This window comes from Podarcis gaigeae (assembly GCF_964106915.1).
Source record: "Podarcis gaigeae genome assembly, chromosome: 1".
Lineage (NCBI taxonomy): Eukaryota > Metazoa > Chordata > Lepidosauria > Squamata > Lacertidae > Podarcis > Podarcis gaigeae.
The window spans coordinates 6,113,504-6,136,516 of record NC_139678.1 but is presented as its reverse complement, the minus strand read 5'-3'; the positions used below and the strand labels follow the sequence as shown (position 1 = coordinate 6,136,516).

Sequence of the window (23,013 nt, the reverse complement as noted above, 5' to 3'; positions counted from 1 at the left end):
TTCTCTCTTCCTCCGAAAATTCAACACCATCTCCTTTGTCTATGGAATAGCTGCTTTTTGGTTTTCCTATTGTTCCTATAAGTACGAATTTCACAAATTCGGCTTCAAACGCGAACCAGCGCGAACCTTTTAACTCCCTGCCTGCCGTTGAGTTTATATTTAACTTTCATAATCACATAAATTTAATTTTCCCCGGTTCCAAAGGCAGCTTCTCCTTTTGGCAGCCGGCAAACCTTTAAACCCTATGCAAAAAAAAAATGCGCAGAGAAATTATTATTATTATTATTATTATTATTATTTATACCCCGCCCATTTGGCTGGGTTTCCCCAGCCACTCTGGGCGGCTTCCAACAAAACACTAAAATACAATAAATAATAGTAGTAGTAGTAGTAGTAATATTAACCCAATAAGTAAAAGTGAAAATACTCACAAATTATAGGAGGGCAAGAATGAAATCCAGCGGAAACGGAGTCGGCCTCGGATTGGCCAGGGAGGCAGCCAATAGGAACCGCTTCCCCATCAAACACCGTCCCCCATTCATCCCCGCCCCTTAAAATACGTCACCTCCATTCCTTCCTCTTTTAGCTGCGCTCCCACACCTGCCTGGGATTGGGATGCGAGGCAGCCAATAGGAACCGCTCCCCCGCATCAACCCCCGCCTCCCCCTTGGAGCGTCACCACCTTTCCTTCCCCTTTAAACTCCGCCCGTCGGCCCGTCTGGGATTAGCCAATAGGGGAGCCGCTTCCTCCATCACACCCCGCCTCTGCGTCATGCGTCGCCACCTTTCCTTCCCCTTTAAGGTCCACCCGTAGGCCCGTCTGGGATTAGCCAATGGGAGCCGCTTCCCCCGTGACACCCCGCCTCTGCGTAATGCGTCACCGCCGCTCCTTTCCCCTTGAAGCCCCGCCCCCGTGCGTGTCCCCTCCCTCCCTTCGCTGGTTGTTTTGTTTCCCATCATGCCCCGGATTGAAAACAAAGTCCCACGTGACCGCCGGGCGCCGCGAGCCCGTCGGCAAACATGGCGTCTCCCAGGGGCGGCGGCTGGACGGGCCCGGCGCAGCGCCCGCGGCGGCAACAGCAGCGCCCGCCGCCCCCGCCGCCCTCCGGGGTTGTGGCCCCCGCCGCCGCCGCCAGTGCCGAGGGAGCGGAGGCCGGGGCCGAGGCGGAGTCCCGGGCCGAGGGCCTGTACGTGGCGGTGGAGCGCTGCCCCCTCTGCAACACCACGCGGCGCCGCCTCACCTGCGCCAAGTGCGTCCGCGGGGGGGACTTCGTCTTCTTCGACGGCCGGGACTCGGAGCGGTGGGTGCCTCGGAGGAGGAGGGCGGCCAGGCCCTTCCTCTTCCCCTTCCCTCCCCCCTTCCCCGGGGTCTCTGGGCCCCTTGGCTGCGCTTCTCCTCAGGGGGCTCCTCAAGCGAGAAATTCGGCAGCCCCCCTTTCACCTCAGCCTCCCAGGTGGGGGCCCGGTTGCGGTTAAGGCTTTATCCAGGATAAAGAAAGTGTATACAGTGGTACCTAGGGTTACAGACGCTTCAGGTTACAGACTCCGCTAACCCAGAAATAGTGTTTAGTCGTTTAGTCGTGTCCGACTCTTCGTGGCCCCCTGGACCAGAGCAAGCCAGGCCCTCCTGTCTTCCACTGCCTCCCGCAGTTTGGTCAAACTTATGCTGGTAGCTTCGAGAACACTGTCCCACCATCTCGTCCTCTGTCGTCCCCTTCTCCTTGCGCCCTCCATCTTTCCCAACATGAGGGTCTTTTCCAGGGTCTCTTTTCATGAGGTGGCCAAAGTCTTGGAGCCTCAGCTTCAGGATCTGTCCTTCCAGTGAGCACTCAGGGCTGATTTCCTTAAGAATAAACAAAAAAAAAAAAAAATCCTTCCAGTAGCACCTTAAAGACCAACTAAGTTAGTTCTTGGTCTGAGCTTTCGTGTGCATGCACACTTCTTCAGATACCTGATGGACTTCCATTTCATGCGGCTCAATGTGGTGCCTTCCATAGTTCCAGTTACAGATAGGTAGCCGTGTTGGTCTGCCAAGTGTGCATGCACACGAAAGCTCATACCAAGAACTAACTTAGTTGGTCTTTAAGGTGCTACTGGAAGGAATTTTTTTTTGTTTTGACTATGGCAGACCAACACGGCTACCTATCTGTTCCTTAAGAATGGAGAGGGTGGATCTTCTTGCAGTCCATGGGACTCTCCAGAGTCTCCTCCAGCACCAGAATTCAAAAGCATCCATTCTTCGGCGATCAGCCTTCTTTATGGTCCAGCTCTCACTTCCATACATCACTACTGGGAAAACCATAGCTACCCAGAAATAGTACCTTGGGTTAAGAACTTTGCTTCAGGATGAGAACAGAAATTGTGCTCCGGCGGCAGCGGGAGGCCCCATTAGCTAAAGTGCTTCAGGATAAGAACAGCTTCAGGTTAAGAACAGACCTCTGGAACAAATTAAGTACTTAACCCGAGGTACCACTGTATATAAGTGGCTCCGGCTCTCTGCACATGCTCAAAGGCACTCCCGCGGCTCAGTGCTGACAGGTGGCCACTGCCCCCCGAGGTCGAGGCCTGAGACCTGACAGTAGACCTCGCCAGCCACTCAGGGTGCAAAGGGTTGTCATGTTAATGAGGACGCTGGTAGTTCCAGCCCACCCAGGGACTCCTGTCTTGTGAACTTGACATTTTGTATTAAATTTTATTAGTTGCTTTCTCGTGCCCAGGGCAACTTACAGCTTACCTGTGGTGGGTCAGTACCTGTGGGCATCTGTTGGTGTAAGCGGGGGCAAACACTGGGCAGATGGTCCATGGTCTTCATGGCCAGCTTAGGGGCTTCTGAAAGGGATCTGGCTTGCCCCGGTGTGAAACAGGATGCACTCAGTCAGATCCAGTGGTACTGTTCTTACGTTGTTAGCACTGAAGGAAACCCAGCCTGGTCTGGCAGCATAAAGTCGTCTTCAGGCTGGTGGTATTGTTTCCCGATTCTTCTGGCTGTACTTTCCCAGGTGCTGGATTCCTCCAGTGCTGTAACAGGGACATACGGCTCTTTACATGACCCTACGCGTGACCGTACACATTTGTTAATTTAAGCTGTTAATTTAAGTTGAGTATCAAACCTTTCTGTTCTAAATGGTAGGAACGGTAGCTGACTTTCTTAAGCAAGACGCAAGAGCAGATGTTGTATTGTAGAATTCGAGGGGTTTTTGTAAGCTTTGTAGTCCCTCATTGATAGGCCATAGTAGATCAGTGGAAGAGCATCTGCTTTGCATGCAGAAGGTCCCAGGATAAAATCCTTGGCATTTTCAGGTAGGGCCTAAAGACATGTAATGATGGCACCAGGTGAGCTTCTCTGGGAGAGCCTTCCACAAACAGGGACGCCACAGAAAAGGCCTGTTCTCATGTTGTTGCCCTCTGAACCTCTTGAGAACGGGGCGGGGGACATAGAGAAGGGCCCTGGATGAGGTCCTGAGCCATTTAAGGCTTTATAGGTCAGCACCAGCACTTTGATTAGGGCTCAGAAACTAATTGGCAGCCAGTGCAGTCAGGCCAGGATCGGTGTTATATGCTCAGCTCCTCTTGGTGAGCAACCTGGCCGGTGAATTTTGCACCTGCTGATAAGTTTCTGAGCCGTCTTCAGAGGCAACCCCAAATTTAACACGTTGCAGTAATCTAACCTAAAGGTAAAGGTACCCCTGCCTGTACGGGCCAGTCTTGCCAGACTCTGGGGTTGTGCGCTCATCTCACTCTATAGGCCGGGAGCCAGCGCTGTCCGCAGACACTTCTGGGTCACGTGGCTAGCGTGACGAAGCTGCTCTGGTGAGCCAGCACCAGCGCAGCACACTGAAACGCCGTTTACCTTCCCGCTATAAAGCGGTACCTATTTATCTACTTGCACTTAGGGTGCTTTCGAACTGCTAGGTTGGCAGGCGCTGGGACCGAATGACGGGAGCGCACCCCGCCGTGGGGATTCAAACCGCCGACCATGCGATCGGCAAGTCCTAGGCGCTGAGGTTTTACCCACAGCGCCACCCGCGTCCCAATCTAACCTAGAGGTTACCAAAACATAGGCCACAGAAGTTGGGCTATCTGTGTCCCGATAGGGGTCCATCTGGGCCAGCAGCCAAGGGTGACAGAAAGCACTCTCTGCCACCGAGACCACCTGGGTTTCAAGCGACAGCAGTGGATCCAGGAACACCCCAAATTACGTACCTGTTCCTTTAGAGAGAGAGTGTGTGTTTATGATTAAAATAAATCATATTTATGATTTCACATATGTCTTGGGTGAATTACAGTTTTTGTAAACAGGAAGAAGTCACAAGAGCGAAATATATTACATAGCATAGCTGTCGTAACTCCCGCTTCTCAACTCTTAACTTCACAGAAGTTTGAGTCACTTGGATCTCAATAGGATTTATATTTCCTCATTGTTAGTCTGCTCCTGAATTATACTTCATGCTGAAATGCAGTGTTTGTTTCAGGAAACGTTCTTCCAACACTTTGTTTGTTAAGACGTTCGACCTTGGTTAACATTTAATTGTCGATGATGAGTCACAGTTTGGCAGGAAGTCCTGCCGTTAGTAAAAACAAAAGCAACCTGCTCCCCTTGTTTTGTGCAGGGTGTTTTGAGTATTGTGTCATAGTTTTGAGAAGTGCAGTGGTACCTCGGGTTAAGAACTTAATGTCGTTCCGGAGGTCCGTACTTAACCTGAAACTGTTCTTAACCTGAGGTACCACTTTAGCTAATGGGGCCTCCTGCTGCTGCCACGCTGTCAGAGCACGATTTCTGTTCTCATCCTGAAGCAAAGTTCTTAACCCAAGGTACTATTTCTGGGTTAGCGGAGTCTGTAACCTGAAGCGTTTGTAACCCGAGGTACCACTGTACATCGTGGGGGGTGGAAATACTTATTTCCAGGAGCTAGCAAAAATAGCGTAACATAATAGCTAAAATAGTATTTGCCAATTTGGTGCCCTTCAGAACAGATTTTGGTTACAGATTGTTGTTTTCTTGAGGATGAAACAAATCACATTTCCTGTTTCAATTTCAGATTTAAAATAACCGTATTTTGCGCCCTATAGTACGCACTTTTTCCCCTCCAAAAATTAAGGGGAAATCTGGGTGCGTCCTATGGAGCGAATGCAGGCTTTCGCTGAAGCTTGGAGAGTGAGAGGGGTTGGTGTGCACCGACCCCTCTCGCTCTCCAGGCTTCAGGAACACATCCACAGCCTAAGCAGCCCTGCGGGACTTCCCGCAGGGCTGTCTAGGCTGCAGATAGCACCCTGCTTCCCGGAGCGCCAGGCGCCCTGAAAGCAGAGTGCCCGGCACTTCGGGAACACATCCGCAGCCTAGGCAGCCCTGTGGGAGGTCCCGCAGGGCTCCCTACGCTGCGGATAGCATTCTGCCGCCCGGCACGAGAGGCGCCCTGAAGCAGAGTGCCCCGCCCGCCGGACAGACATCCGCAGCATGTTGGAGCCCTGTGGGACTTCCCGCAGGGCTGTCTAGGCTGCAGATAGCACCCTGCTTCCCGGAGCGCCAGGCGCCCTGAAAGCAGAGTGCCCGGCACTTCGGGAACACATCCGCAGCCTAGGCAGCCCTGTGGGAGGTCCCGCAGGGCTCCCTACGCTGCGGATAGCATTCTGCCGCCCGGCACGAGAGGCGCCCTGAAGCAGAGTGCCCCGCCCGCCGGACAGACATCCGCAGCATGTTGGAGCCCTGTGGGAGTTCACCGCAGGGCTCCCCACGCTGCGGATAGCAGCCTGCCGCCCCGCGCGAGGGGCGCCCTGAAGCAGCGTGCCCCGCACGCCGGACAGACATCCGCAGCATGGGGAGCCCTGCGGGAGTTCCCACAGGGCACCCTACGCTGCGGATAGCAGCCTGCTGCCCGGCGCGAAGAACACCCTGAAGCAGAGCGACTTGCCCGCCGGACAGATGTCGGCCAGCCCCACAAGCTCGGGGGACAGCAAGGAGGTGCAGCGCCGCCATCCCGCTGTTCCTCGACCATGTTCGGTTTCCCCGACCTGGTTGGGGGGGGGGAAATAAAGGAAAAAAGATTTTTCCTTTATTTCCCCCCCCAAAAAAAAAACTAGGTGCATCCTATGGGATGGAGCGTCCTATGGGACGAAAAATACGGTAAGCCAGGGATTGTGACTTGTTTCTGCCTGGCATGAGAAGCAGCAGAATGGGCTGTTAGTAGTGGAAGATTTATTTTTTAAAAAAAGAAATGAATTTCAAGAAGTGTTTTGTGTGTCTTACTTTGCATTTACAGTGGTACCTCGGGTTACAGACACTTCATGTCACAGACGCTTCAGGTTACAGACTTTGCTAACCCAGAAATAGTACCTCGGGTTAAGAACTTGGCTTCAGGATGAGAACAGAAATCGGGCTCCGGCGGCGCGGCAGCAGCGGGAGGCCCCATTAGCTAAAGTGGTACCTCAGGTTAAGAACAGTTTCAGGTTAAGAACGGGCCTACAGAACGAATTAAGTTTTTAACCCGAGGTACCACAGTACTGGAAAATGTTCAGCATCTTTTGGAAACCAGAAAAATGTTTAAATGTGCTCCTATGCAAGTGTACTCCGAAGTAAGCCCTGGTAGGTTCATTGGGCATTACTACACTGTATAGGATTGTGCAATCTGAACATAGTGAAGCTTGTTTCTGCGTAAACTTACATAGGCTTTTCCTCTAATTTATACCTGGCTCCTTTAGTTCTGTCAGTTTTACATTTTAGATTGGCTACTGCTTTTTGTATTTTTTTTTTTCTTTGGCTATGTTTGTTATGCTTGTTTTTATGCTTTTGTCAAGGTGCGCGGCTCAATTCTCGCGCTACCCTTCGTCTCTCCTTTTCCCTCTGTTCCCCCCCTTCTGTTCCTGTGGACTGGGGGGCCTGAGGGAGTGCAGTAGATTGGGGAAATTGTAGGAACTTGGGACCTTCTTCCCAAGAGTGAGCCGAAGTTACTATTGATGAAAACACAATACCACTTAATAAATTTAAATACAGTATACCAATGTTATAAAGAAACAGAAGGGAAGAATGGTGCAAAATCGTTTAACCAATAGTTGTCATCAGTGTACCTTTGATTGCACATCTCTTTCCAAATGATTATATGTGGCTGGCTTTTAACAGCTCATCGCTTCTTTAGGTCATGTGTGGCCTGACCGCAGTCTTGTGGTGTTACTATTTTTGCCAGAATCCCATGGGTGGTGCATTGAATGATACAGCACGTGGTTGCATATTCCCAATCTCTTATCCTGCTCCTGCTCAAGAACATGAGGACTATCTGGCAGGTTCAGGCCTCGGTCAGCCTTGAGGCGACCTGTCAGAAGTTGGCTGGCAGTCTTCCGGTGAAACATAAGCCACCCCTCATCAAACTCCTGGTCTAAGTTAAGCCAAACAGCTGTGCCCAAAACACTCTAAACAGTGTTAGAAACTCAGATATATAAGCTAATCACCAAATGGAACCTTAAACCATGGCTATGGTCACCACAACAGAATATCTAGGTGCCTTTTCTATTACTATTATTACTACTACTATTCTTCTCTGGGAAAGACCCTGATGTTGGGAAAGATGGAGGGCAAAAGGAGAAGGGGACGACAGAGGACGAGATGGTGGGACAGTGTTCTCGAAGCTACAAACATGAGTCTGACCAAACTGCAGGAGACAGTAGAAGACAGGAGTGCCTGGCGTGCTCTGGTCCATGGGGTCACGAAGAGTTGGACACAATTAAACGACTAAACAACAACAACAGCATTCTTCTTTTCATTTCTATACCGCTTTACAGCACATTAAAACATCTAATAAAACAATTCAGAATAAAAAAAATTCAAGCATCAAGGAAAATATTTCAGATCCTTCTCTAAGTGACATTTTGCTTTCCTCATATTTATTTACCTACTTAATATATATAGCTGTTGCATAGTGGAAGTACTGTAGGAAACCAGGGTGGTATAGTGGTTGGACTAGGACCTTGGAGGTCAGGGTTCAAATCCCCACTCGGCCATGAAGCTCACTGGGTGACCTTGGAGCCAGTCGCAACCTCCTGACCTACCTCGCAGGGTCGTTGTTGGGGTTAACTGAGGAAGAGGGTGAACCACGTACTCCTTGGAGAAAAAGGTGGAAGAGCAGCACAACAAATAAGCTCTTTTGCTTACCTGCTTAAGAAAGCTGGAGTGTTCAGCCAGATGGAGATGTCAGTCTCAGAACGTTCTGTCCAGAGATCTCCACGTGGGCGCAAGTGGACCTGTGCCAGTCGCAAAATGTGCCTGGCACCTGGGGGTTTCCTAACACTGATTAAAATGTCTGAGATTGTTGCATCCATCTTTTTACTCCTTCAGAAGATGAGGTTTGTGCTCTGCTGTTGCTAAGGTATATGGTAAAGGTAAAGGGACCCCTGACCATTAGATCCAGTCGTGGCCGACTCTGGGGTTGCGGCGCTCATCTCGCTTTATTGGCCGAGGGAGCCGGCGTACAGCTTCCGGGTCATGTGGCCAGCATGACTAAGCCACTTCTGGCGAACCAGAGCAGCGCACGGAAACGCCGTTTACCTTCCCGCCGGAGTGGTACCTGTTTATCTACTTGCACTTTGACGTGCTTTCGAACTGCTGGGTTGACAGGAGCTGGGACCGAACAACGGGAGCTCACCCCGTCGCGGGGATTCGAACCGCCAACCTTCTGATTGGCAAGCCCTAGGCTCTGTGGTTTAACCCACAGCGCCACACGCATCCCTTAGGTATATAAAGCACCTAAATTTCAAAGTGCTGTATGGAGATTTAAAAAACAAACACATAGGCTGGGCCATCAAACAGCAGGCCTCCATCACCTTCCACAACTTTGAACCTCTTTCTTTTCCAGGTTTTCTGAAAAGAAGGAGAGATTGAAGCACCTTAGAAACAAGCAGCACGAATTCCAGTCCCAGTAAGTCCCAGTTCAGTTTCTTTTAGCTGGCTTTGGTTGGCTTAAAGCACAGGCAGATCGTCTTTCGATCCTCTGATGTTTGCTGAAAGCGTGGTTCTGGCTGCCAGCTAATCTTCTGCTCCTTCCCCTCCCCTTCTTGTAGGTTGTTAAAAGCTATGGAGGGGAAATGGATAACTGACCAGCTGGTGAGTCCTGTGGAAGTCTTCCAGTTCACATTGAAGCGCAGTGGCCACTTTTCAGTGTAGACCTGCGCTGTTTTCTTCACATGAGAAGGAACCGCATATCAGCCCTGCCCTTGTGGGTCTCTTGTGCATGCATACCCAGGGGAGTGTGGAGTTGTACCGTGGAGCACCAGCTTCAGTCCAGTAGTAATATTTTGCATTTATATAACACCCCCCTCAAAGTATTCGAAGCACAACATCCACATTGTCTTGGTAAGCCATGCAACAACCCTGTAAGGTTGATCCCTAAACCTCAGGTCCCTTTGGGGCATTTAATGATGATTTCAGAGAAGGATAACACAAACCTATTACAGAGCACAGTGCCCTGTAATCATAGAATTGTAGAGTTGAAAGGGACCATGAGGGTCATTTAGTCTAACCCCCTGCAGTGCAGGAATCTTTCTGCCCAACTTGGGGCTTGAACCCGTGGCCCTGAGTTTAAGAGGCTCATGCTCTACCAATTGCCAAAGTAAGCCTACATTTTAAAAGGGGAGATCGGATACTCTTAAATTCATTGGATGTCTTGTACCTGTTGAGTTTAGCAGAGTTGCTTTCATCCTATGCTTCCACCAGTGCAATGTAGCGTTTAAAGTGTAGGACTAGGAACCGAGAAACCTGAGTTTAAATCCCGACTCAGCCAAGAAGCCCAATTGGGTGACCTTGGGCCAGTCAAACTTGCTCCCAGCTTAACCTACCTCTCAGGGCTGATTCAAGGAGAAAACAGAAAACTGGAAGAGGACCATGTGCAATGGTTTGAGTTCATTGGAAGAAAGACAGAACGTAACTTAATTACAGCTACTTTGGCTGGAATTTCTTTTTTATTCTGAAGATGTAAAAGTATCTGTCTGGTCTAGCCTCCATCCAGTCTTTCTGTTTCTAAGGCAGTGCCCAAATAGCTGGCAAATAAGCAAGACATATAACTTTTTTGCTGAAGGCGAATTTGGTTGAGAGAATAGATGTATCTGTTGTCTTACTTGCCCCTAAAATAATAACGCCTTTGGGGAAAGCAAAAAGTGCTGTTCTCGCACTGAATTACCACAACTCCGCCAGCCCCAGGATTACTCTGGGTCACAGTAATTTAATGTTTATACCTAGTGAGGGGCTCAAGAAGCTTCTTGATTAAAAACATTGCAGTGTGCAGTTCAGGGGATAATAAATAGCCCTATCATAGGTGCTGCTCCTTTGAACCCTGAGACAAAACTGATTGGTTGATTAAGGCTGTTGAGGTGGTGGGTTTTGGAGCAGCTCCTCTACTTGCTGTGTTTCTTTCAGAGGTGGAAAATAATGTCCTGCAAAATGAGGGTTGAGCAGCTGAAGCAAACGATCTGCAAGGAAAACGAAGAAATGGCACGAAGTAAGTGATGCTCGTGCTGGGAGCCAGCGTGGTGTAGTTGTTAAGAGCAGCGGACTCGTAATCTGGTGAACCGGGTTTGCTTCCCTGCTCCTCCACATGCAGCTGTTGGGTGATCTTGGGCTAGTCACACTTCTCGAAGTCTCTCAGCCCCGCTCACCTCACAGAGTGTTTTTTGTGGGGAGGAAGGGAAAGGAAATTGTTGGCCACTTTGAGACTCCTTAAGGGGAGTGAAAGGCGGGATATCAAGTCCATAGAATCATAGAGTTGGAAGAGACCACAAGGGCCATCGAGTCCAACCCCTTCGAAGCAGGAAACACCATCAGAGCACTCCTGACATATGGTTGTCAAGCCTCTGCTTAAAGACCTCCAAAGAAGGAGACTCCACCACACTCCTTGGCAGCAAATTCCACTGTCGAACAGCTCTTACTGTCAGGAAGTTCTTCCTAATGTTTAGGTGGAATCTTCTTTCTTGTAGTTTGAATCCATTGCTCCATGTCCGCTTCTCTGGAGCAGCAGAAAACAACCTCCAAACTCCTCCTTCTCCTCCTCCTCTTCTTCTTCTTCTTCTTCTTCTTCTTCTTCTTCTTCTTCTTCTTCAGTAGAAGCGTTGGCAGACTTTATCTGGAGCACTCCTGTTCCCATAGCTGAACGGTTTTGCAAAGCATGCTATGTGACCTTAACATTCCCCAGAAACTTATCTGGGCTTCTTCTATGATAAGATCAGTAACAGCAGGCAACATCCCCAAAAGAAAGTTTGGCCTTTGTTTGTCAGTCTTCCACTGTAATCCTCAGTAGCGGAATAGCATTGGGCATGTTTGAGGGGGCCCTTTCAGTTGGCATAAAGTGGTTCAAGCAACCCAGAGCAGTGGGTCCCCAGCTGTTGTTGGACTGCAACTCCCATCATCCCTAGCTAGCAGGACCAGTGGTCAGGGATGATGGGAGTTGTAGTCCAACAACAGCTGGGGAAGCAAGTTGGGGAAACAACTGCTAGAGCAATGTAAAGGTAAAGGGACCCCGACCATTAGGTCCAGTCGTGACCGACTGGGGTTGCGGTGCTCATCTCGCTTTATTGGCCGAGGGAGCCGGCGTTTGTCCACAGATAGCTTCCGGGTCATGTGGCCAGCATGACTAAGCCGCTTCTGGCGAACCAGAGCAGCACACGGAAACGCCGTTTACCTTCCCGCCGGAATGGTACCTATTTATCTACTTGCACTTTGACGTGCTTTCGAACTGTTAGGTTGGCTGGACCTGGGACCGAGCAACGGGAGCTCACCCCGTCGCAGGGATTCGAACCGCCGACCTTCTGATCGGCAAGTCCTAGGCTCTGTGGTTTAACCCACAGCGCCACCCGCGCCCCTCCTGCTAGAGCAATGTAACTAACCCTTTTTTATTAATCACAAGTTAACAGCTGGGGAAAAATCAAGCTGAAGCTAAAAATCAAAGGACTGGCCATCTCTGATCGAAAGAATGAGCCGGTTGCAGCACCAGTTTGAGGAAATGACAGTTCCACCCCGAAAGCTAACCGCTGCCTTTGCTCTGCCCCAGACTCCGAGTGGCTTCTCCGAATTAAGGATGAGAACCAGAAGCTGTACCGCAGGGCCCAGCGGCATCAGGAGAAGAAGGAGAAGATCCAGAGGCACAACCGCAAGCTGGGAGAGCTGGTGGAGAAAAGGAACTACGACCTGAGAAGCCAGCACGAGCACCTTGCAGGCCTCCGGCGCTCACATGTCCTGGAACTCACCTCCGTCATCTTCCCTATCGAGGAGGTGAAGATTGGCATGAGGTAGGGAAGGAAGGGGCAGCTGCTGTGCCAGCGCGGTGAGCTGCCCACTCGGGAGACGGTGCTCACTTCCTCGGTCTGCAAGGTGCAGCAGGCGAGTGGCATACGTGTGCTCTTTTGTGGGGTTTAGTAGTAATAATAATTTTGCTATTTACCGTATTTTTCGCTCTATAGAACGCACCAGACCATAGGATGCATCTGACAATAGGAGGGGGAGAACAGGAAAAAGAAAAATCACCCCCTCTGCTCAGCGCCCCTTCAGCGAAGCGGCAGGAGAAACGGAGCCCCTTCCATTTCTCCTCCCGCTTGGCTGAAGGGGCACTGCGCAGCTCTCCCTCTCTGCTTAAGCCAGGAGAGTCTTGCTCTCCCGGCTTCAGCAAAAGGAACCCGAAGCCTTTGGAGTGCAGCGGGACCTCACTTGCTCTCCCGGTTTCAGCGATAGCAACACAAAGCCTCCAAAGCGCAGTGCAAATTCCCGCTGCACTCCGGAGGCATCGCGTTGCTTTCGCTGAAGCCTGGAGAGCGAGAGGGGCTTCAGCCCTTCAGCGAAAGCAACGCGAAGCCTCCGGAGCGCGGAGGGAGCGCTCCCTCTGCGCTTCGGAGGCTTCACATTGCTATCGCTGAAGCCAAGGAGCCTGCATTCGCTCCATAAGACGCACACACATTTCCCCTTAATTTTTGGAGGGGAAAAAGTGCGTCCTATAGAGCGAAAAATACGGTATATCCATGCTCATCTAGCTGCAAACCTGTGGGCAGGAAACCTGGTGGCAACTGGAAGGCCATGGGAATGTGGGGAGAAGGGGTTGTGTTGAAATGGTCCTTACCCCCTCCTGACGTCACCCAGTTTGTACCCAAACCAGAATCACGTTTACTTGGGTGAAAGTCCCTTTGAGCCGCAGTGGGATGTACAGTTTCATTTTTAAAAGATTACTACATTTCTGTCTTAGGATCAGAGAATTCTGACTGGGGCAACCCAGATAGGTGGGCTGCATACAGACAATAATATTATTACAGTCGTACCCCGGCTCCCGAACGCCTTGGGAGTTGAATGTGTTGAAAACTGCAGAGCGTACGCAGACTTTCTGGAAGCATTTGTTTGCAAGCTGGCAGGAACAAAATGCTGCCTACTAGTAACTTGGTTTCTTAGAGATCTATTATGTACAACAGCAGACTCACAAGTTACTATATACGAGTTACAGATATGCATCTTAACTCTCTCAACAAAACTTCAACTCACTCCAAGACTCTCCTACACAGACAAAGAAGTCATGGGTCATTCTGCCTATATGGGCGGCCTCCTCCAACAGTAGAGCCGTATCCAAGGCTCCCATATCTCCAGGCAGAAACTCCCCCTGCTCAGTCTCCCTGGCTTTCGGCCAACTTACTAATTGCTCATTCTGCCAAGCTGCAGAGAAGCACGTAGGCAATGTCCCAACAGAACGTTCCAGCTCCCAAACGATCAAAAAACGGAAGTGAGTGTTCCGGTTTTCGAACATCTTTTTGGAAGCTGAATGTCCGGTGCAGCTTCTGCTATTGTTTCCGGCACGCCTGCACAATCATAAACCAAATGGAAGCTGCGCCTTTGTTTCGGAAGTCAAATGGGCTGCCGGAACGGCTTCCATTCGACTTCCGAGTTACGACTGTATTATAATAATAAAGAAATGTAGAGTTGGAAAGGACCACAAGGGCTTTCTAGTCTAACTCCCTGCAGTGCAAGAATCTGTTTGTTCAATGTGGGGCTTGAGTCCCATGCTCTGCTGACTGAGCTATCCCATATAGGCTTAACCTGCTCAAGGGGACATGCGTGGTTCTTAATTTTCCTCCGTTTTACCCTGCGTGCTCTTAAAGGGTGACGTCTAGGTGGCTGGTTGGGTGGGGATAATTAGTTTGCTTGGGGTTGCAGCCTCAACACCTGTTTGTCTTACGCCTGTTTTCAGCTTTTCTTTGACAGAAGCTAATTCCTTAAATGTTCAGTTTTAAGCACTTTCTGCCCAAGGGAGATGATGTTAGCATGGATTTATTTCTTCCACTGAAAGCAATGTGCTTAATTTTAGCCACAATGTTTTCTTTTCCTGCTTTTTAGAGGAAAAGCTGGACTCCTGGGACGATGTCCCAAGGAGTTCATTTATTTCTGTACTTTCTGCCCTTGAGCACAGTTTGCCCCAGTTCACGGAGGGGACACCAGTGGCAGCCGCTAGTGGGGGTGGCTATATCCTTCCTTAAAAGGTAAAGGGACCCCTGACCATTAGGTCCAGTTGTGGCCAACTCTGGGTTTGCGGCGCTCATCTCGCTTTATTGGCCGAGGGAGCTGGCGTACAGCTTCCAGGTCATGTGGCCAGCATGACTAAGCCGCTTCTGGCGTACCAGAGCAGCACACAGAAATGCCGTTTACCTTCCCGCTGGAGTGGTACCTATTTATCTACTTGCACTTTGACGTGCTTTTGAACTGCTAGGTTGGCAGGAGCAGGGACCGAGCAACGGGAGCTCACCCTGTCACGGGGATTCGAACCGCCGACCTTCTGATCGGCAAACCCTAGGCTCTGTGGTTTAACCCACAGCGCCACCCGCGTCCCTATATTCTTCCTTAGAGACCGCCATTCAGCCTCTTGCCTTTATTCCAGGGACCCCGCAGACATGTCGTCCGAGAGCGACAACGCCATGACTTCTAGCACTGTGAGCAAGCTGGCGGAAGCCAGGAGGACCACCTACCTGTCCGGGCGATGGGTGTGTGACGACCACAACGGAGACACCAGCATAGGCATTGCGGGGCCTTGGATCACCCTTCCCAACAACGGAGATTATTCTGCTTACTACAACTGGGTGGAAGAGAAGAAGACCACTCAAGGGCCAGGTAAAAAAATTTCCACAGAGCCTCTGGCTGGGCTAAATTTAAACTCAATGGGAGTAAGCCTCTGCTCATTCCTTCACTCAGATTATGTGGTTAACATCAATGCAGAGCCCATAGCTTGGACTGAATTTGGGGGAGCCTGGGAGTGCGTCAGCAGGGCTCCCCCGTCGGGTGCGATTCTGCAGCCACACAAAGCTGTGGAGCACAGGCAGAGAATTCAACTCCCTAAGAATCTTGGCTTCCTTTCCTTTTCCTTTTTTTCCTGGTTGGAAAAAAAAAGGCAGAGCAAATTTCTCGGCAGCGTGGTTGTGACAACATGCCGGCAAATCCTTCGCCTGCAGAAGTCTCAGAAGCCGGAACTGCAGCAAAAATGTCAACTGGGGTTTGAGATTTGTGACTCGGGGTTAAGAGAAGATACTTGTATAATTTGTACACCGTTTCGCAACACGGTTTTAATTTTTGTTTGTGTCCTGTCCGTGGGTGTGTGGAAGCAAAAGTCCTAGGGGCCCTGAGATAGAGCTAGGCAGAATTCAGGGTTCACATCACAGCCATGGACCAAGTGAGTTGAAGTTATGTGCAGGTTATGTGCTTCCCTGTCATCTCTACCCCTCTATACAAACTTAATCCGTTCCAGAAGTCCGTTCCTAAACCAAAGCTTTCCAAAACCAAGACACGCTTTCCCATAGAAAGTAATGCAAAATGGATTAATCCGTTCCAGACTTTTAAAAACAACCCCTAAAAGTGCAATTTAACATGAATTTTACTATCTGATGAGACCGTTGATCCATAAAATGAAAGCAATAAACAAAGTACTGCAGTCACACACTCAATCAATAGCTGAATTGGGTTCCACACAGTCACAAAAACAAAAAAAAGCCACAAAAATGCAAAATAAATAGCAAAAGCAGACAGACCTCAGTGTAACACTCAAAACGGAAGGGTGGGACTCAAAGCAGAGCACATTCGGCTTCCAAAAAAGTTCGCAAACCAGAACACTTACTTCTGGATGTGAGGAATGTGTGTGGTTGCTCGTGAGGATAACAGCCAGGAATCCGACCTGTCTTTCACAGGTTTTATTGAGTGCAAACTATGTACGGTGCAGAAGTTCATAATCCATGTCTGCTTCAATCACTAGCAGATTCTGGAAGTGGTTTCTTCCGATTTGACTTCCAGCACAAAAGCCCGGGGAAACCCCCTCTCTGCCTCTTTTCCTTACGTTTATTTCCCTGGCGAAAACTCTGCGACGGAAGTGGCATTTCAAACCTCTTGGGAGTGGTGGTGTGGCTCATCTCCCCCCCACTTTCCTTCTTCCTCCGTTTCTCCTGAGGGCCCGCCTTCACCAGACTCTTGACGAGGTGCAGCTGCTCAACAAACGGGGAGGCTCTCTGTACATTCCTACCCCTCTCCCCTCGCTTGATGGCAGCCCCCTGACACAATGTTTGGGTGCCAAGGCATTTGAGAACCAAGATACCACTGTATTTGTTTATTGCATTCCTACGCTACCCTTTTCTCCCAAGGAGCTCAAGGCAGCCTACGTGGTTCTCTCCTTCCTCTCTAATCCCAACAACAGCCCTACGAGGCAGGCTGAGCTGAGAGGCAGTTATTGGCCCAAAATTGAGCTTCATGGCCAAGCAGTGATTTGAACCCTGATCTCCCAGCTCCTAGTTCGGCACCCTAACTATTATGCTATTATGCTACACCGGGATCTAAGGCTCCCTTCTTGATGGGGCTGTTTCCTGGGGAGACGTATATAGTTGATACTCCGGGGGGGGGGGGGAGCCCTTTTACAACCTACTGACGGGGGGCCTGTTGTTGTTGTTTCCCTTCCAGACATGGAACATAACAACCCCGCTTACACCATCAGTGCTGCCCTGTGCTATGCAACTCAGCTTGTCAACATTTTGTCGCATATACTTGACGTTAACCTTCCCAAGAAGCTGTACAACAGGCAAGTTATCTTGGAATAACCCGGCGGGCGGCGCGAGGGGAGCATCGTGTGTTTTGAGCACCAGGTCTATAAGTGCATGAACCCCAGTTTACACTCTGGGATTTTCTTCTGCGTGCATCGTTTTGGAAAGACCCCCTTTTCCGCAGGGTAGATGCAATGCATCTGAACAGCTGGACTCGCTGTACATAATAATAATAATAATAATAATAATAATAATAATAATAATAATAATAATAATAATAATAATTTATTTATACCCCAACCATCTGGCTGGGTCTCCCCAGCCACTCTGGGCGGCTTCCAACAAAACACTAAACTACAATAACCTATTAAACATTAAAAGCTTCCCTAAACGGGGGTGCCTTCAGATGTCTTCTAAAAGTCTGGTAGTTGTTTTTCTCTTTGACATCTGGTGGGAGGGCGTTCCACAGGGCGGGTGCCGCTACCAAGAAGGCCCTCTGCCTGGTTCCCTGTAACTTGGCTTCTCGCAGTGAGGGAATTGCCAGAAGGCCCTCGGAGATGGACCTCAGTGACCGGGCAGAATGATGGGGGTGGAAACGCTCCTTCAGATGTAACAATTGCAAGGGAGTATACGTGAAGCACTTTGAGATCCCCAAGGCCCGTGTGGTAGCACTGGAGAGGAAGCAAAAAATGGAGATATTTGAGAGCAGCATGGATTTCACCTTTTCTTTGTGCATTTGATAAGTCTCCTGCAGAAAACAGAAAGCCTCAATAGCTGCTCCCAGGTTCGTCCTCTAGGTATAGGGAGGGACCTCTTGTGCAGCATTTCCCAAACTTGGGATTCCAGCTGTTTTTGAACTACAACTCCCACCATCCCTGACCACTGCTCCTGTTAGCTAGGGATGATGGGAGTTGTAGTCCAAAAAAACACAGCTGGCCACTCTGGTTTGGGAAACCCTGGTCATGGGTCTCTGCTTACTGAACAGGACCTAGAGAGAGAGAGAGAGAGAGAGAGAGGTGAATGCAAACAGGTTGGGTGACATGGCCTGCAGCTTTGACGTAACCCTTCCCCTCTCGAAGGGATTCCTTCCAGAATGCGGCAGCAAGACTGCTGACTGGGAGCGGCCACCGAGACCATATAACACCGGTCTTGAAAGACCTACACTGGCTCCCAATACGTTTCCAAGCACAATTCACAGTGTTAGTACTGACCTTTAAAGCCCTAAATGCCCTCATTCCAGTAGACCTGAAGGAGCGTCTCCACCCCCATTGTTCTGCCTGGACCAGACAGAGGGCCTTCTCGGTGGTGGCGCCCGCCCTGTGGAACGCCCTCTCAGCAGATGTCAAAGAGAAGAACAACTACCAGACTTTTAGAAGACATCAGAAGGCAGCCCTGTTTAGGGAAGCTTTTAATGTTTAACAGACCACTGTGTTTTAGTTTTCTGTTGGAAGCCTCCCAGAGTGGCTGGAGAAACCCAGCCAGATAGGCGGGGTATAAATTATTATTATTATTATTATTATTATTATTATTATTATTATTATTATTATTATTTCTGCATGGAAGAAGTGCCCGAACAGTTAGTTTTGCCTCCTTCCAGAAATGGAAGATGCACGCTTTCGCCTTTCCTGCCAGCTGGCCAAATAAAAGGCATCGTTGTGCCAAGATTTGGTTGATTTGCTAGCGTTGCAGAAGACGGGCCAGATCCTTTCCTTGAGAGCTCTCTCTTCAGTTTGTGCATGTGTTTTTAATGTGTCTTGCAGTGAGTTCTGCGGGGAAAACCTCAGCCGGAGAAAGTTCACGTGGGCAGTGAAAAAGCTGAACGCCAATATCCTTTACCTTTGCTTTTCTCAGGTACAGTGAATGCAGGTTTTCATTTTCTTTTTGTTTTTTAACCTCTCGGGTGGCTTCACACTTTCCCTTCCTCGTCTCAGCACATTTTGCCTGATGGATGTTCCACTTTCTTCCTCTTCCAGCACGTAAACTTAGACCTCCTGCATCCTCTGCATACACTCAGGAACCTGATGTACCTGGTCAGCCCCGAGACAGAACATTTGGGAAGGTAAGAGGCAGCTTCCAGCCTCTTTTGCGCCCTGCCATCACCACCTCTCCCTCCTTGTCCCCTTGCTGTGCCACTTCTAAGCCTGGCACAGCCTTCCCCTTGTGGTTGAATCCTGACAAGACAGAAGTACTATTTTGGGGGGACAGGAGGCAGGCAGGTGTGGAGGATTCCCTGGTCCTGAATGTGGTCACTGTGCCCCGAAGGACCAGGTGCGCAGCCTGGGAGTCATTTTGGACTCACAGCTGTCCATGGAGGCGCAGGTCAAATCTGTGTCCAGGGCAGCTATCTACCAGCTCCACCTGGTACGCAGGCTGAGACCCTCCCTGCCCGCTGACTGTCTCACCAGAGTGGTGCAGGCTCTAGTTATCTCCCACTTGGACTACTGCAATGCACTCTACGTGGAGCTATCTTTGAAGGTGACCCAGAAACTACAACTAATCCAAAATGTGGCAGCTAGACTGGTGACTGGGGGCGGCCGCTGAGACCATGTGCCACCAGGATACTGTTGGGATACTGCCAGGGAGACAAAGGCCATCATGCCTCCATGTCGTCTCCCGGTCTCCCGTGGAAACAGTATCAGTCAATTAGCGACACAAGCCTCAGAGTCATTTTGGACTCACAGCTGTCCATGGAGGCACAGGTCAAATCTGTATCCAGGGCAGCTGTGTACCAGCTCCATCTGGTACGTAGGCTGAGTCTCTATCTGCCTGCAGACTGTCTCGCCAGAGTGGTACATGCTCTGGTTATCTCCAGCTTGGACTACTGCAATGCGCTCTACGTGGGGCTACCTTTGAAGGTGACCCGGAAACTACAACTAATCCAGAATGCGGCAGCTAGACTGGTGACTGGGAGCGGCCGCCGAGACCACATAACACCGGTCTTGAAAGACCTACATTGGCTCCCAGTACGTTTCCGAGCACAATTCAAAGTGTTGGTGCTGACCTTTAAAGCCCTAAATGGCCTCGGTCCAGTATATCTAAAGGAGCGTCTCCTCCCCCATCGTTCTGCCCGGACACTGAGGTCCAGCTCCGAGGGCCTTCTGGCGGTTCCCTCACTGCGAGAAGCCAAGTTACAGGGAACCAGGCAGAGGGCCTTCTCGGTAGTGGTGCCCGCCCTGTGGAATGCCCTCCCATCAGATGTCAAAGCGATAAACAACTACCTGACATTCAGAAGACATCTGAAGGCAGCCCTGTTCAGGGAAGTTTTTAATATGTGACATTTTAGTGTATTTCTCATCTCTGTTGGAAGCCGCCCAGAGTGGCTGGGGAAACCCAGCCAGATGGGCGGGGTACAAATAATAAATTATTATTATTATTATTATTATCAGACACATTCCAGGTCTCGTGCACACTCTTTCTGCAGAGTTTCCACAACGGAAGATTCACCCAGGAGAGCATATTTTACAGCTTTATTCAACGTTGGTCAGAACAAAGGCAAAACATGACTGCCTGCCTTTGTGTCGAGGCAACAGACAGAAAACGAAAGCTATATCCAAAACGGAGCAGGAAGTGTGCAGGCATGTGACACACAACAGCCTGCTCCCTTTTTAAGGGAGTCCCCCCTCCCTCTGCTCTCTCAGGGCCTCCTTTCCTAATTCAGCTTTCCCTGAGCTATGAAATGGGACCATGACAACTGAACAGAGAGCCAAATTCAGCAACTAAAACTGCTTTATGCTGAATTGGAGCAGCGGCCCACATAGCCTAGGAGAATCAGCTCTGGCTGGCAGCAACCCTCTGTGGCTTGGAGGAAAATCGGCATCTACAAGCTGAGCCGGACCTTCTACCTGAAGGGGAGATGAATTTCAGGCCTGGGGGCTGAATGTAGCCATCCGAGTCTATATCTCTCACCCTGGGGCTCTTCGCAGGCCAGGCCTTCTCTGCAGCCCTGCTCCCCAGTCCCATTGCGTCCTTTGGCCAGACTGCAATGTATCCTTAATATGGGAGAGAATCTCTGTGGTTCACCATGGTGAAGAGGGGTTAGGGCCTTTTCCCAGCAAGTTTAGTTCCTTTGGTTTCCCTTCAGCTCCCATCAGAGCGTAAGAGGCTTGGCGAGCCATTCTGGCCTCAGTGGACACCCTTTTCCTTACTTTTGTTCTTTAAATTTCAGTGGAGACCTTCCAAAATACTATAAGAACCTAGATTCCTGTCCCTACACCACAGCTTATAGCATTATTATTAAGTGATTCACCAGTCAGTTGAAACCAGGCACCCCCAAACTCAGCCCTCCAGCTGTTTTGGGACTACAACTCCCATCATCCCTAGCTAACAGGACCAGTGGTCAGGTCAGGGATGATGGGTATTGTAGTCCCATTGGAGGGCCTACTTTGGGGGTGCCCGGTTTAAACCTTGTTTTTCTGGAGAGTCTGTAAGTGTAGCAAAGCTCTGTCATTTTCCTGCAAAAATTATCTTCGTTCCTCTTGCCAGTCCCGATTTGCGAGTCGTTTTTCCCGTAAGCCGAGTCAGTTTTTCCGACCGCAGGTCCGGGCCGTTCGAGATCAGTGCTGACCTGGAGGACTCGATGGAATTCGTGGACCCCAGCGGCGCCGGCGAAACGGACGAGAGCGGCGACGAACGTGTCAGCGACGAAGAGACGGACCTGGGGACGGACTGGGAGAACCTGCCCAGCCCCCGGTTCTGCGACATCCCCTCGCAGACGGTGGAGATGCTTCAGAGCCAGAGCACGCTGGCCTCGCGGGAGCCCATCGCCAGCAGCAGCGCCGGAGGCATGATCTCCTCGGCCGCGGCCTCCGTTACCTCCTGGTTCAAAGCGTACACTGGACATCGCTAGGGTGACACTCGGACCTCTGTGGGGCGGGGGGGGGGGGAGTTCCTGTCCCACATCCCGCCCACCATCGCTGTAGTAAACCTTCCCAATTCTGCTCAGTAGTGCCTGGAACATCAAGGGTCAGACTTCTGATTACGTAACACGCTCTCCCCTCCGGAAGATGCTTTCAGTTTGCCCAAGCTTGACTGCGCGGCAGTCACCCTGCATCTTGTTTTCTCTCGACACGCATCTTGGACACCTGAAAACGGAACTCTGTGCCTCTTCCGAGTCCCATGTGTTCCGCTGAGGGTGAGAGGAGGAGGATCCTTCAGTTTCTTTTTTAGTTTAGTCCCTTAAACAAAAACAAAAAACAAAAAACAAGGAAATAGATCTGGGTTTACGTGGCCTGGCAAATCATCTTGAAGCATGAAGACTGAAAGAGAAGACTATCGTGGCAGTTCTGCCAGTGCATGAGGCCACCTCATCCCCTGCGATTAGTTCCCAGCAGGGTTCTTGGGTTATGTTTGTGTGTGTTTATTCTAAAAGTGTGCACAGGGGAGAAAATTTGCAGCACAAAATGCACATTTGTAGAGCCTTCTGGCAAGATGTGCAGATTGCTGCATTTCTGTGTGGTCTCTGATCTCCGTTGCCATAATTTTAATACAGAAAACCATCATGTTTCTTCAATATCAATAGGTTATTTATTTTTTAAGGGGAGAAAATAGATGTTAGGTCATGCCGCCTTTGTGTGAGTGTGTGTGTGTGTGCGCGCGCGCGCACGCTCTTATGGATCCAGTTGCAGAACGTTTTTTATGCTGAGTCGCTCAAGAGTTTCCTGGCTTCTTGCTCTGGCTGCCCGACACCAAAGAAAGCCTGGACTGTAATAACTTGCCAATACAGAGCAATTCTACTGCTACAATAAGGTTTGTCTCGTCACAAATCCTCTTTGTGTGCAAAGGAGCCGCACTTTTGTTTTGACGTTTGGTCCACGTTCCATGTGGGTTTTTTTGGTTTTTTTTAAGAAATCCTGTGCTCCTCATGGAGAGCAATGAGGCTTGTGTTCCTCCTTGATCAAAAACCCCATGAAATCCTCCTGGTTCTTGCATCCCGTTCAGCTTCTGGTTGGAATGTAGCACGGTGCCCCTCGGACCTCAGCCTGGCTTCTGACTAGGCAG

General features: G+C 50.1%; 1 protein-coding gene across 1 annotated transcript; it reads left to right on the top strand.

Moving 5' to 3' along the window:
- The first annotated feature begins 1,007 nt into the window (after positions 1-1,007).
- ATG14 (autophagy related 14) lies at positions 1,008-22,525 on the top strand. The gene is made up of 10 exons (XM_083735301.1): positions 1,008-1,301; positions 8,841-8,903; positions 9,046-9,088; positions 10,397-10,478; positions 12,024-12,261; positions 14,880-15,109; positions 16,937-17,054; positions 18,777-18,867; positions 18,990-19,075; positions 21,553-22,525. Exons 1-10 carry the CDS (start codon positions 1,021-1,023, stop codon positions 21,860-21,862), a joined length of 1,542 nt encoding a protein of 513 aa, XP_083591427.1. The 5' UTR covers positions 1,008-1,020; the 3' UTR covers positions 21,863-22,525.
- Positions 22,526-23,013: the final 488 nt, after the last annotated feature.

Coding starts and splice junctions, on each gene's coding strand:
- ATG14 (XM_083735301.1), top strand. CDS start 1,021: ATGGCGTCTCCCAGGGGCGGCGGCTGGACGGGCCCGGCGCAGCGCCCG. Junction 1,302..8,840: donor GACGGCCGGGACTCGGAGCG/GTGGGTGCCTCG, acceptor TTTCTTTTCCAG/GTTTTCTGAAAAGAAGGAGA. Junction 9,089..10,396: donor AATGGATAACTGACCAGCTG/GTGAGTCCTGTG, acceptor TGTTTCTTTCAG/AGGTGGAAAATAATGTCCTG.